General features: G+C 32.6%; 2 protein-coding genes across 2 annotated transcripts; both read left to right on the forward strand.

Annotated features, from left to right (window-relative positions):
- Positions 1 to 1,390: 1,390 nt before the first annotated feature.
- On the forward strand, positions 1,391 to 4,191 carry LOC110646182 (uncharacterized). The gene is made up of 5 exons (XM_021799542.2): positions 1,391 to 1,637; positions 1,783 to 1,915; positions 2,314 to 2,438; positions 2,617 to 2,763; positions 3,766 to 4,191. Exons 1-5 carry the CDS (start codon positions 1,449 to 1,451, stop codon positions 3,898 to 3,900), a joined length of 729 nt encoding a protein of 242 aa, XP_021655234.2. The 5' UTR covers positions 1,391 to 1,448; the 3' UTR covers positions 3,901 to 4,191.
- A 3,406-nt stretch (positions 4,192 to 7,597) lies between these two features.
- LOC131174163 (uncharacterized) lies at positions 7,598 to 8,804 on the forward strand. The gene is made up of 4 exons (XM_058137285.1): positions 7,598 to 7,812; positions 7,915 to 8,004; positions 8,108 to 8,204; positions 8,487 to 8,804. The coding sequence occupies exons 1-4, from the start codon at positions 7,614 to 7,616 to the stop codon at positions 8,623 to 8,625; spliced, it is 525 nt and encodes a 174-aa protein (XP_057993268.1). The 5' UTR covers positions 7,598 to 7,613; the 3' UTR covers positions 8,626 to 8,804.
- The last annotated feature ends 5,778 nt before the right edge of the window (positions 8,805 to 14,582 follow it).

The following is a 14,582-nucleotide window of genomic DNA, read 5'->3' on the forward strand; positions in this document are numbered from 1 at the left end:
TACTTATGCGAAGTGCACATTATTAGGAGTTAGAATATAATTTTTAAGAAATTAAATAAGTTTATTTAAGGCTCGAAAAAATACTACAAAATCTGGAGAATTCATCAATTTTCGATATCAAAAAATTTTGAAATTTATATTACCGCGAAGCTCTCGCCTAGTGAAGCACACAGGTACTCTCAGAATCTTCGTGGGATTCCCGATTTGGGAGAAAATTATCACAAAAGTTGAAATGGGTTAAAATTTTTCGGACTTAAATCGGACAAACTGCTCAATGAAAATTCGCGTTCTTGGTATCTTTTGAAAGCTTTCGAAGTGTAGAAGGTGATTGGGACTGGACCCGATCCAAAATTGGTGGCTGAATCAGCCAGATTTTGGCTGGGAAGGTGATGGGTCACGCACTGCGCCTAAGGGGAGTTTCAAGCTGGATTTTCCAGTGTTTGGGTTAGTAGCCGGCGGCAGGGAGACTCCCTAATGGTGTGCAAGCAAGCTGGGGAGGAGGTGGAAGTGGTGGCCGGCGGTGGGGAGGAGGGAGGAGAGAGGAGAGAGGAGAGAGGAGAGAGAAAACGAAGAGAGAAGGGAGAGGGGTCGGGTGCGCACGGAAGGAAGAAGAAAAGAAAAAGATGGGTCGATTCGATTCAATAGGTCTAATTTGGTCTGATTAAATTCTATCGATTCAATTCAAGATACCCAAAATTAAATTTTTAATCTGCTCTGAAACATAAAATAAGACTCAAAAATTTCGAAAAAATTATAAAAAACTCAAAAAAATTTGTAGAGTTTGAATATATTTTTAAATTTGCCACATAATCTTTAAATAATTTTTAAAAAATAGAGGAGGTTTATTATTTTAAGAAAATCAAATCAAAAAATTCAAATAAATTTTTATAATATTTAATATAATAAAATGTTATAATTTTTATATAAAATAATTATTTAAAAATTTAAAGTGTTGCAAAAGAAAAAAAAGAGATTCACATTGATGCCTAAATGCTTCCATAGAACTTGCACACACAAACAAAAACAAAGAATTGAAAAGTACAATAAATAGTAGCTTAATAACCCTTTACATTAACAATTCAACTGCAAAGAAAGCCAAAAAAATCTACAATCCAACACCAGAGGTAAGGAGGAAACCCAGGAAAAAGAAGCCTTTCCATATTCAAAAGAGTAGAGGAGGACGGACAAAGCAGCAAGGTTAAACCCCAAGTAAAACATTAAAAAAGTGAGAAAATTTCTCTGAGAGACTCTAGGATGCATAAACTATAAACCACAAATTGGCTAATATTTATAAAAGAATGTATATAAAAGATTGATTAAAAAAAATAAAAAAAAATTAAAACGTTTAAAAACTTTAACTCTCACGTGTCCTTACCTCCAAATACTTCCAAACATGCTTTAAAACCCCTCCTACCCCATACGTCAGCGTGTGACCCCCAAAATTTGCTATGGAGATCGATCCGCTGGAGCAACCAGATCACCAGATCAAAGACAAAGACCTCTTCAAGGCTGCAGAGGCCGGCGATTCTTCGACATTCAAAGCCCTTTCATCGGAACATCTTTCTAAAGCTCTCTCTCTCCTAAACGATGACGGCCGCTCCCTCCTCCATGTCGCTGCCTCTTCAGGTCACCCTGAGGTATTTACTATTTAGCACTTGCTTAATCCGAATTTGATTGTTAAGATATCCTCTATATTTGTTTGGGCAAATATTATACCCTTTCTTATATAAAATTTGGTGTTCGTGAATTTGAGTTTGGATGTGCTTGTTTTAATGGAATTAGGTGGTGCAAATACAATCCAGTGTGGATGAATCAAAAAGTGTGGTAAACAACAAGGATGAGGAAGGTTGGGCACCACTGCACTCTGCTGCCAGTATTGGGAATCTGGAAATTGTGGAGATTCTGTTAAGTAGAGGTGAGGAATTTCCCATTGTTTAGCCATTGGATGATGTTGTATAGGTGATCAAAGCTTTATGACTTGTAAATGGCGACAATTAAACCTGTTAATCTGGATTTTCTGTATAAATAATTATTTTGGTCGATTTTCCCGCAGAAGATAAGCCATTTCTGATTGTTCCATTATTTAAGCATTTCTCATCTATAATTTAAATTATAGAAACTATTGTAAATATTACACTCTGATTTGATTGGCAAGATTATGTGTTTCCTTGCATTTGGGTTGTAAATGCTTTGTACAACTAGTGTCTATTCATTTTGTCACTTTATTGTTGTTGAAAATTTTTGGGGGAATACAAGATAAGATTCACCGTCTCTGATTTGGGCATTTAAACTAATCATGAAATGTTATCGTAGGAGCTGATGTTAATTTGAAAAATGATGGTGGTCGAACTGCTCTTCACTATGCTGCCAGCAAGGGATGGTTGAAAATTGCTGAAATTCTGATATCACATGGTGCTAAGATTAATCTGAAGGACAAGGCTTGTAGCTTCACACAACTGTTCTTTATCTTATATTAGTAACCTTGATTTCATCCCTTTCCTCAAAATAAAAAACAAAAAGGATTTCAACCTAAACTGCATTGATGTGTGGGATGTAGTGCTGATAAATAAGCTCAGATATCAGAATCATGCTGTTCCTTATGAAACTCATGTTCAGGTTGGTTGTACCGCACTGCACCGAGCAGCTAGTACAGGGAAGTCAGATTTGTGTGAACTTTTAATCGAGGAAGGAGCTGAGGTTGATGCTATTGATAAAGCTGGTCAAACTCCACTTATGAATGCAGTCGATTACCATAACAAAGACGTAAGTTTGCTAAAAATTAATTGGTAAAGAGTTGCTTGTTTCTAGTTGGGCAACCTCTTATGGCCCTTGAGTGAATTATACCTTTGATTTTTTTGTAATTTGTATGTATCTTTTTGGCTTTCATAATTTAGATTAGGCTTGTCAGGTATATTTTGTCTCTGCTACATCTTCATTGTATTACTGATTTGTTTCTCATTAGATTTTAGTGAATTTCAAACTTTGTATTTGTAAATAATATCATACTCAATGCCTTTTTTTTTAAAGAAATAACCTCTGCAATTATCAAAAAAATCCTGTTGGGCTTAGATCATTCTAGCCTCAAAAGAAGAGGTAGTTGCAGAAATTTTCATCTATAATAATTTGATTAATATGATTGAGAAAAGGGAAATCGAGGTTGAGATCAACATCAGGCGCACTTGATTACAACAAATGTGGGACAACCAGACTGAACATGATTTTATTTGGATCAATCAGTTTAGGAATTATAGGCAAATAAGATTTAATTAGGTCTAAGCTCATTTTGGTAAAATAAAACATTAAAGAGCCTTTTGTCCATGTAATAATTAAATTTTCTTTTCTATTGTTTCAAAGTTTAAGTTTCCCCTCCCATACATACCTTTATAATTAGTATAGATTGTTATAAAAAAGGATGGGATATGGGAAATATATATATATATATATATATATATATATATATATATACCGTTTTGTTTGAGGTATGCATCTTACACTCTGGGAGGATTTTAAGTCCAGTTCTTGGGTCTGAATTTCATGCCCCTTCCCTCAGGAAAATAACAGAAAGAAGGGGAAAATTATGGTAAAGGCTGAGAGTAACTTGACTCGCCAACTGACTTGTAAGAGGAGATTTTGCTAGCAACATTAGTAAATCGTTTGCATATCTTGAACAGGCCAATAAACTATATATGATAAAGAGTGTGCAGCTTTTCCTTGCTATGAAAATAGTGATTCACTAAACCATATTGACTTGTGTTTGGTTGATAGGTTGCTCTACTTCTTATAAGACATGGAGCAGACGTGGATGTGGAAGACAAGGAAGGGTACACTGTGCTTGGTCGAGCATCTGATGATTTCAGGCCAATGCTGATTGATGCTGCCAAGGCCATGCTTGAAGGATGAGTTATGAACTAGTTTTACAAAGTTAGATGGGGAATTTAGGTAAGTAGCTGGGTTATCAATGAGGTTTTGGCAGTTGCATTTTGATGTATTTTATCTGCTTGTTGTGTGTGATAGAGGAGAGTTGCAATGCAGTTGTTGGTAATGTGCAGCAATGATTTTCCTGTTGCTGGTTTAATTGTCCTTGTGTTTTTTACTTGGCTGTTCCTTTAGGCCATGTTCAGTAACTTTGGCGTTTTCTGTTTTTTGTAGTTAGAAAAAAAAAATGAAGACGTGTTCGGTTCACTGTGATTACATTTATCTTTGTTTACTCAAAACTTATTTTAAAACTAAAATCGCTAAAACGAAAAACTGCAAAAATGGTTTCATCTATTTCATTTTATTCTTTAGTTCCCTCACTTCCCTTCCAACACTATGCCTTCAATTTCTCTATTTCTTTCACTTCTATTTATCGTTTCATTCCAAAAATCTTATAAATCTAACATGCTTCTTTTTCATATTTAAGCTATAATTTCTTTCAGGATCTCTTTCTTGTTTCTTTTTTTTTTTTTTCACTTCATCTAATCCAAGAGTTCATGGAAAGAAGAATCACTCTTTTATTTATCAGAGATTATATCAAAATGTCTCAAGCAAAATTAATTTCAATTTCTTACAAATGTCTCACCGGTTGATTTGAGTTAAGTGGCTTGATCTTTATATAGATTTTGATTTTGATAGTGGAAAGGCTCAGTTCAATGTGAGAACAAATATCCTTTTCTAATTGTGTAGATTTTGTTTTGAAGGAAAAGAGAATAACAGTCTGTTATAATTATACTGTCAATGTATTTGATAAAATGACTTAAAAGAAGACTTTCCTTAAATCAAAGATTTAAGGTTAAGAAAGTTTGCTGCATTCACAGTAGAAAACTCTACCAAGCGCAGTTCCTTCGTTTATATTAACCTCATACAACGGTTTTAAGTTGTGCGTTGGTATTTATTTTCTTGTCTTGTTTTTTTTTCGGTTAAAACTATTTTTAAGAAAAATTATTTTTTTTAAAAAGAAAGTATTTTTTAAATTTTAATAATTTTATTAAAATATAAAAATAATTATATACACATAACATATTTATATGCCATAATTTACTATTATAATTAAATAATAAAATATTTTCAGTGTAGAACATAATTTGTGAAAAATATTTTTTATAAATAAATTATTTTTTACAAAATAAAAATATATCAGTAAATAAAATTATATTTAGTATAAAAAATTAATTTTTTTAATTTAAAAAGTTTTTAAATTTGAAATAAATAAAATTTTATATATGATTTTTGAATTTTACATTCACTTCTCAAAATTTTATATTGATTTGACATATGACGTTTACATTCATTTTTCAGATTTATATTGAATTGAAACAATAATTCTACACGGGATTGGGTTGGAGAGAGAGACAACAAGAGATTGAGAGAGAGAATCTTTGGGTTTCTATGGGATGTTTGCATGTTGCAATCGGCTCCCTTGCCATGTGTTGTGAAGCTCTGTGGAGCATTGTCGGCTGTCAAATCGGAGGTGGACATCGTGTTGGTGCCCTTTGCCTACCCCCTTCCCATTTCATCCGGCTGGTACAAGTTGCTGGTTTTTCTGGTGCTTTGCTGCATTTCTCCCGTTCTCCATTTGGGTTTGCATATGTTCCAGCAGGAAATCTGGATTAAGTGGGGGCTCTTGTTCTCCTAATGTTGACGCGTTTCTCTCTGCATGCTACAGTTCCGAAATGCCTCACGGATTCTCCTTTGAAGACCCGTGATCGCTGCTAGTGAGGGAGGAATCGGTGGCGGTGATTGATGAAGAAGATGATTGCTGATAAAATGGTATATGCGTCATAGCCAATTAGACTAAGGATCCATTTCCTTAGAATTTGGATTTTTCTCTCGGCTTGGGCTGGTTTTAATGTAGATTTGTATTTTTCTTATGGCTTGGGCTCTTAACCTTTGTTTCATCAATGAAATATTATTGCTGATAAAAAAACAAAGATCGAGAGAAGCTAACTAATCGAAGATGCAGTTGAGAATGCAATAACTTTTTTCACAGCACTAACGATAAAATTAATAAAATATGGACAAAAATCTGACCATTTAAAGGGTTTAAATTATAGAAATTAATTAATTAATTTTTTTAAATATAATAATAATAATAATAACTGTGGCTTTGCCCAAATGATATGGGCGAAAGCGGACATTGTTGGTAACCCAGCAGGGGGTGGGCTTTTCAGCCTTTGCGGGTGGAACTCAGTGATTGAGGCTGCATGGCACGGCGTGCGCCTACTAGTATGGCCACCGAAAGGGGATCACAGAGTGAATGCAACGGTTATAGAGAGGAAAGGGTTGCGCCTGTGGCCGAAAACATGGGAATGGAGTGCAGAGACGTTGGTGAAAGGAGAAGAAATGGGGGAGAGAATTAAAGAAATGAAGGGAAGTGAAGAGTTGAAATTGAGAGCTGAACAAAGGGAAGTCATTGACAAGTGGAGCAACAGTAGTGCAAAAGAATGTGAAGGTTCACATCCATGATATGTATGTTCCTCTTCTCTTAATTAATAGTGCGTGGTCATGCTCTTCAATGTCTCTTTTATGCATGTCTTGTTTTCGCAAGTTAATGGTTGTTTGTGCTTCTGTCACCATGAAATTAGGTGTTTGTTTGTGTTGACTGTTGTGAAGACTTTCCTGAATACTTGGCGCTCTAATGATAAATAAGGGTAAGGGGGAGTAAGTAATTATTATACTCTTATTTTGGGGGAAAAGGTGAGTTAGTAAAGGATAAGGGTAAGTAAAGGTAAGATTTACCCTCTCTTACCCCTCAAATCCCAATTTTTCTTACGTATGTGTGTAGGAAGAGGCGAGAGCTGAAAATTACTTTATTTTTTATTTTTCTATTGTATTCTTAATTTTTTATTAAAAATCTAATTATACCCATTAAAAATAAATTTAGCATACCACTATAAATAAATGTTTTATTTCTCAAGTGGCCATATATAGTTTCTTTACTTTCAATTATTTATTCTTAAATAGTTTACTATAATTATTATACTTCAATTATCAATTTTTTATTTATTCTTTTAATAGTTTACTTTAATTATTATGCTTCAATTATTTTTTTTTTTAAATAATTTATTTTTTTATTCAATCTTTGTTAGATTTATGTATTATTATTTTAATTTATTAATTTTATAATTTATTTATAGTGAACTATTATTATTTATAAATTTAAAATTTATCATAATAAATTTATTATTTAATAAATTATCTAATAAAAAAATATTTTTATTATTCTAATGATTATTTATTTTTTTTCACCTCTTTTCTAAATATAAAAAAATATATATTACATTTTCTTACCTTTTCATTAATCCACTTTCTTTTAAATATAAAATTTTTTTTATCATAACTCTCTCCACCCTTTTACTTTCTCATCCTCTCTTATCTTTGTATTAGTTACCCTTCCCTTACCCATCTAATTAAGGGCTTAGTTAAAAATCAGTAGGAAAATATGCTTTGGGCCAAAAAAAATAACAAAGACACGTATTCTCGCACATTGGAGCTCGATTCCTCGCGCGCCTGTCCTGTTCCAAATCGTGAAGCCAGTGATTGAATGACACGAAGGCTTGTTTTGGTTGGTTGATATGTACCCTTTGCTGCTATCTATTTTTCTTATCACTCCCTCGAAGCAGCGCCCAGAGAGAATGAAGGCTCTCTTCTTCCAATTTCCCTCTCAGATTTCATCACCTGAAACTCCCAACATTATCCCTCAAAACAAACTCCAAATTGTACCCTATCACAAACCCAATAATGTTTCTTGGGTTTCTTCTTTACCTTCCTCTCAAGTGATCCTTCACAAGTCTCTTCCTCTGGCTGCTGCTCTGCTTCTCTTTGCAGGTCCAGGTGAATTAATCGAAATATCTCTCTATGTTATTACCTGTTTCTGGTTCACTCATCTTCATATGCTTGCAATAGTTGATTGAGTCCCTTTTCTGTGTTTTGCAGCTAAAGCAGGACTTATGTCTGGATTTTCTGGCCTGGAATCAATCCCTGGTCCCCAGATTCCTCAAATTGATTTTCTTAACCGGTTCAATGGTTTGATTCTGCAATTTCCCTGTTCAATTCCCGCTTTATATATGAAATTAGATTGTTTTTCACCCCTTTTTAACTCTTTTAACTGTCATGTATTCTGTTGCAGAAGAAAACCAGAAGAAGTACGCAGAAAATGATGCAAGATTCAAATCATCTCCCATACTTAAGGAGCTACTAGAACGATCCAAGAAGAACAAAGAAAAGTACTTTAAAAGTTTTTTTTCTCATATAATTATTTTGGTTATATGGTGCACAGACCTAGTACTTTCAAATGTGTCTAATTTTGAATATATTGGCAAGTGATATTATCTTCTAGTTTAAAGCAGAAGCAAAGTGTTACCCTGCAATATAATCTTGGTTGGTTCTATGTCAGGGAGAGGAAAAATGAGATAAATTTATCAGGAAATGAAATTTGTGTAAATTAAGCGAACATATCTCTTAAATCACATATTAGGAAATGCTAATTAACATGATGAAATTTGCAGGAATCGTCAAGAACTGCTAGATAAGTACTGCATTCGCGGGGCAGAATGGGGTGTTGGAGATTGTTCAACAGATGGAATGTCGCCTGAGGAAAGAGAGAGCTTCATTTCTATGCTAAAAGAGAAAGCTGGAATCAAATAATTGAAGCCAGTTTTAGTAAATACATTTGTTAGTTTTTCTCCTAAATTATATTTGAGCCAGTGGGAAATTATTGCGTAGATTTGATTATTGTGAATCTCATAACATGATAGCATCTACATATAATATGAAATAGGTGTAATTGTGTGTTGAGTTTGCAATAAATGGGATTTAATTAGTAAGATTTTTCCATGGTGAGGCTTTGGGCTAATTAGTTTATATGGGATTTTTTCATTAATTTAGCTCTTACGAAGACTCGAATCGAATATGAAATCTTATGATTTTGAATATAATTACTACTGTTGTTGGTTTAAAACTTGGAGGTGTTCGATATTTTATATGCACACGAATGGATTAAGGTTGGCTGAGTTGGTATGAATGTATAGGGTTGTGCAGTTCTGATTCTGGTTTGGCTCTTTATAAGAATCGGAATCGAAAATTGGTTTTTTCATTTTTTTGGGATCAAAAGAGGAATTAAATTTTGATTTAGATTTTGATTCGGTTCTAAGTATTTCTAGTTTTGGTTCAGTTTTAATTTTGGTCCTGTTTTCGGTTCCAATTTTGATTTCGATTCGATTAAATTATTGTAATTTCTACACTTAAAATTGTAATATTATTGCGTTCCTTTTAAAAGAATAAAAATAATTATATATTTTTAACATTAAAATATTAATAAAAATAATAGTAATAATATTAAAATAATAATATTAATATTAAAATATAATATTAATAAAATAATATAAATATAATAACTTACTTAAAAAAAATATTAAAATTAAACTAATAATTATCACATAAAAAAATAAGATAACTCTAAATATCTATAATGTTGACACTACCTAATATCGATAATGTTAGCATTGAGTGTGAATAGTTTAGTGGGCTAATATACTACCTAGATCCCTTTGATCTAGGACGCTCGGTCTACTACGTTATAAGGAGTTAGAATTAGAGTTGTACCGCTATTAAAAGCTTAAACTTTTAGTATGATAGTAAGCGTTCGATCCTACATATAATAAGTCATATAATATTTTCATCAAAATTATAAAATTAACAGAAAATCAATGAGTGTAATATGAATTAGGAATAATATAACCTAAACTAAAAGTACAAAACTACGTAATTTTTTGCTTTAGAAAAATTTTTTATCATGTTTTCATTCAATTGTTTAAAGTTAACATTTTGTTGGACAATATGCAATTTTTACTAATTTCAATTTTGATTTACAATGATAAGTATTAGAAATAAATTTAATTTTAATATGATAGATGTTGTTTATAAAAATTTTATAAATTATAATTAAAACTTTTTTAAATTAAAGGTAAGATAACTAATATAATCTTAAATTTAGTAAATTCAATTATTAAAATTGCCTCTTAAATATTGTTTTGACCCTCTATTATGACCACATAACTCACAAAATATTTTATTTGGATCGCACCACTGACATTTTGAATGGGTCATATTTCAATCAAATGAAACAATATATATATATATATATATATAAATTAAGTCACTTCATAATATATATCTTAATAAATATATTCTACTATCTTATATAAATTTTTTAATTATATATTTTTTAACAAGAAAGTATATTGTATGATGAAAAATGTGATTTAATAAGATAATTAATGACGATAAAGTAATTTAATGTATTTATAATTTAAAATAATAAAAGTTAATGTTGGGTTATACATTTATATATACTTATAATTAATAACAAATTAAGTTGATATATATTCATCTTAATTACATATAATATATATATAATTTTATTGAAACTATGTAATATATCTAAAATATATATAAAAAATACATATGTATAAAATTGGTTCTTTGATTCGGTTCCAATTCAATTCAGTTTCGATTCAATTCTAGTTTAATTCTTGATGAAGAACCAAAATCGAATTAAAATAATAAAATAACTTTAGCTCGGTTCAGTTTAGTTCACACAATAACGGTGGTTCTTTTTTTATCTTAGTTCTGTTCGATTTAGTTCAATTCTTCGATTCGATTTGGATCCCCCAGATACCATGCATAGCCCTAATGACTAGAATCATGCAAGGGATTAACTAGTACTTTTATAGCTCAGCTTGCTAGTGGATCGGTCTATAATCCTACCAATTGAGGTGTTCAGTTTCGATTCTGATATATTTTACCTAAGAATTAGAATATAGTCAACTCTTTGATTCTTTTATATTTAGAAATCAAATTTGGTACCAAAATTCAATTTCAATTTTAATTTAGTTATAAACAATTTCAGTATAATTTCGATTTTAGTTTCAGTTATATTTAGAGTTTAATTTTAATTTCAATTTTAGTATGAATCTCGATTTTTTACATTTAAATCTACAATATTTTTATACTTATTTTAAAATAGTAAAAATCAAAATAACAATAAAAATAATTGTTGTCCTAATTAAGGAGTCCAAAAGGGGGTGAATTAGATTTTATTTGATTTTTTGACTCTTGTTTAAAGTCTTTGAAAAAATCAAAGTTTAGCATACTAATAAGGATATGACAACTCTAATAAACCAATATTCAAGACAACATATAAAGTCACTTAAAGATGTTTGCAAACAATTGCTTAAGTATAAAAACATAAAACAAAGGATAAAGCATATATTCAACTTGTAACAATAGGAAAAAGATAAGGGTTCATGCAACTCAATCAATCACAATAATTTCAATAAGAGCAATTCAATCAAATTCTAAAAATATATTAAAATTAAATAGGAGTAATGGAAAAAAAGCTCAAAATGCATCTACAGTGGTTTGGCGCTCAAGCCTATCTCAAATCCTCAAATATCACTTTGAAAGCCTTCTTCAATGATGGGCTCTTTTTCACAGGGAAGAGCCTAGCCAAGTATACACTCAAGCTTTTCTTTAGAGTTTTAAAACCAATTATAAGAGAATCCTATACCTATTCTCTCAAATCTCACTCAATGCCTTAAAGACTCTCTCAAATCAACAATAAATGTGATTGATGAATGAAGTGTTTAAATCTTTTTCAACTTACTAGATACATAACAATTAATTCTATGAATAAATGGAGAGGAGATATTCCAATTTAGCTCAAAAACTATGGCTGCTAGGAAGAAAGCTATTTAAGAGAAATTCAATTTTAAAACATAAGAATAATGTGACACCCTTAATTTTTTTTTAATTTATTATTTTATGGGTAAATATTAATATTTTGTTTTATTTAAATTTTGAAAAATTATTTGAAATTTTTTGGATTTTAGAAATCAGATTTGATTTTCCAAAAATATAAAACTTTGATGATTTTTAAAAATTAATTTAAAGATCACATAATAAAACTAAAAATATATTTGGACTCTATGAATTTTTTTGAGTTTTCTAGAATTTTTTCAGAATTTTTAGGCCTCATTTTTTGTCACAGAGCAGAGTAAAAATTCAAATTTTTGTATCTCGAATCGGACCGATCGAATTGAACCAGACCGGGTCAGACCGGTTGAATCGGACCGACCCCTTCCATTTTTCTTCCCCTTCCCGCGTTGCGTTAACCCCTCCCCTTCTCTCCTCGTTTTCTCTATCTTCCCTCCGCCTCTCGCTGGCCAACCACCACCCCAGCCTTTCCCCCATCGCCAACAGGCCTCTAGGCCGCCGAAAACTTCACGCAAAACCACCCTTGCGCGCGCTTGCTGCTTCACCTTCTCGGGCCGATTCCGGCCAATCTGGCCACCAATTGTACCGGATCTTATCCCAAAACACTTCTACACCTCGAGAGTTTTCCATAGGCACCAAGAACACTAAAATCTATCGAGCGGTTTGTCCAATTTTTGTCCGAAAAATTTTATCCCATTTTGATTTTCGGGCTAGATTTCTCGAAAACCGTAAACCTCACCAAAAATCCGAGAAATGCGGAGTGCTCCACTCGTCGAGAGCTTCGCGGCAATACCTATTTCAAATTTTTTCGACACTATTTTTCGGTGGGTCCTATGAGACTTCACAGTATTTTTTCGAGCATTAAATAAGTTTAGAAATTTCTGTAAAAATTATATACTAACCCCCGTGTTGTGGGCATCATGTAGGTGCCTTCAAATCTCGAAAATTCAATAGTTGCTCGGGTTTGCAATTTCGGGCCGGACAGGCTATCAAAAAAGTCTCCGAATTGGGTCGAGGTTATAGGCTACCCCACCATTTTCAGATGTTCCGGACGCATCTCCTGGGTTGGAATTGGTATAGGTAAACCCGAACCCTCATTTTTCTTAATTATCTAGTGCCTGATTTCGATTAAAAATCTATAAAATATTTGTGGTAGGTTAGAAAAATATAATTCTTTTTGCGTTAGCTCTATAATATTACTAAGGACCGCAGGGCAAAGTTTTAAAATTTTTAGAGTTCAAATGAGTAGTTTTTGCAAAAGGGATAATTATAGGGAATAAATTGTAATTTTCTAAATTGTGGTTGTTAACTGTTTGGATGGGCTCAGGAGGGGCCATGTGATGTGATTGAGTTGTGGATATGTGACTTGTGAATATAGAAGTGCATTTTGAACCATTTTTCAGGTTGGGTAGTGTAACACCCCTAATTTTTAAATTTATTATTTTGTGGGTAAATATTAATATTTTATTTTATTTAAATTTTAGGAAATTATTTAAAATTTTTTAGATTTTAGAAATCGGATTCGATTTTCCGAAAATATAAAACTGTGATGATTTTTAAAAATTAATTTAAAGACCACGTGAAAAAATTAAAAATATATTTGGACTCTACGAATTTTTCTGAGTTTTCTAGAATTTTTTTAGAATTTTTGGGCCTCGTTTTCGGTTCCAAGGCAGAGTAAAAATTTAAAATTTTGTATCTTGAATCGAACCGATCGAATCGAACCGAACTGAATCTGACTGGTCGAATCGGACCGGCCTTCTTATTCTTTTTCTTTCTTCCCCGCGCATTCCCGTCCCTCTTTCTCTCTCTCCCGTTTTCTCTCCCCTCCCCCCTCCCCACCTGCAGTTTGACTCTTCCCCACTTGGCCAACACCTCGAGCGATAAAACGATGCGCGAAGCTCCCCTGCGCCGCGGTATTTGTTTGCTTCCAGCCAAAATCTGGTCGCTCCGGCCTCCGATTGAGTTTGGTATTGAGTCCATCCTCATCTAGACCTCTTGAGCTTTCCATAGACACCATGAGCACCAAAATCCATCGAGCAGTTTGCCCAATTTTTGTCCGGAAAGTTTCTCACAAACTGTGAACCCCACGAGGAAACCGAGTACTGAGCGCTACACTCATCGAGAGCTTCGAGGCAATATAAATTTTAAAATTTTTCAATACCGTTTTTTGATGGGTCCCGTAAAATTTCGTAGTGCTTTTTCGAGCACTAAATGAGCTTAGAAATTTCTGTAAAAATTATGTACTAACCCCCGTGTTGTGGGCTTCGTGTAGGTACATTCAATTCACGACAATTCAAAGGTTGCCTAGGTTTGCAAATTTCCGGCTAGACAGATAGGCTACCGAAAAAGTCTTAGAATTGGGTCGAAATTTTGGCTACCCCACCATTGTCAGACATTCCGAGCGCGTTCTCGAGATCGGAATAGGCATATATAAATACGAACCTTACTTTTTCTTAATTTTCTAGTGCTTGAATGGAATCAAAAATCCATAAAATATTAGTGGTAGCTCAGAAAATTATAATTCCTTTTGCATTAGCTTAGTAATATTGCTAAAGACCGCGGGGCAAAGTTTTAGAATTTTTAGAGCTTATTTGGGTAGTTTTTGCAAAAAGGGTCAATTATGAAGACTAAACTGTAATTTTACATATTGTGATTGATGACTGTTTGGATGGGCCCAGGAGGGGCTGTGTGATGTGATTGAGTTGTGGGTGTATGGTTTGTGGATATAAAAGTGCATTTTAAGCCCTTTTACAGGTTGGGTAGGTCCTAGGTATAGCTGAGACTCTGCCAGATTTTCGGCATGACTTAGAACATCTTTAGTCTTT

The sequence above is a fragment of the Hevea brasiliensis genome, chromosome 2 (assembly GCF_030052815.1).
Source record: "Hevea brasiliensis isolate MT/VB/25A 57/8 chromosome 2, ASM3005281v1, whole genome shotgun sequence".
Lineage (NCBI taxonomy): Eukaryota > Viridiplantae > Streptophyta > Magnoliopsida > Malpighiales > Euphorbiaceae > Hevea > Hevea brasiliensis.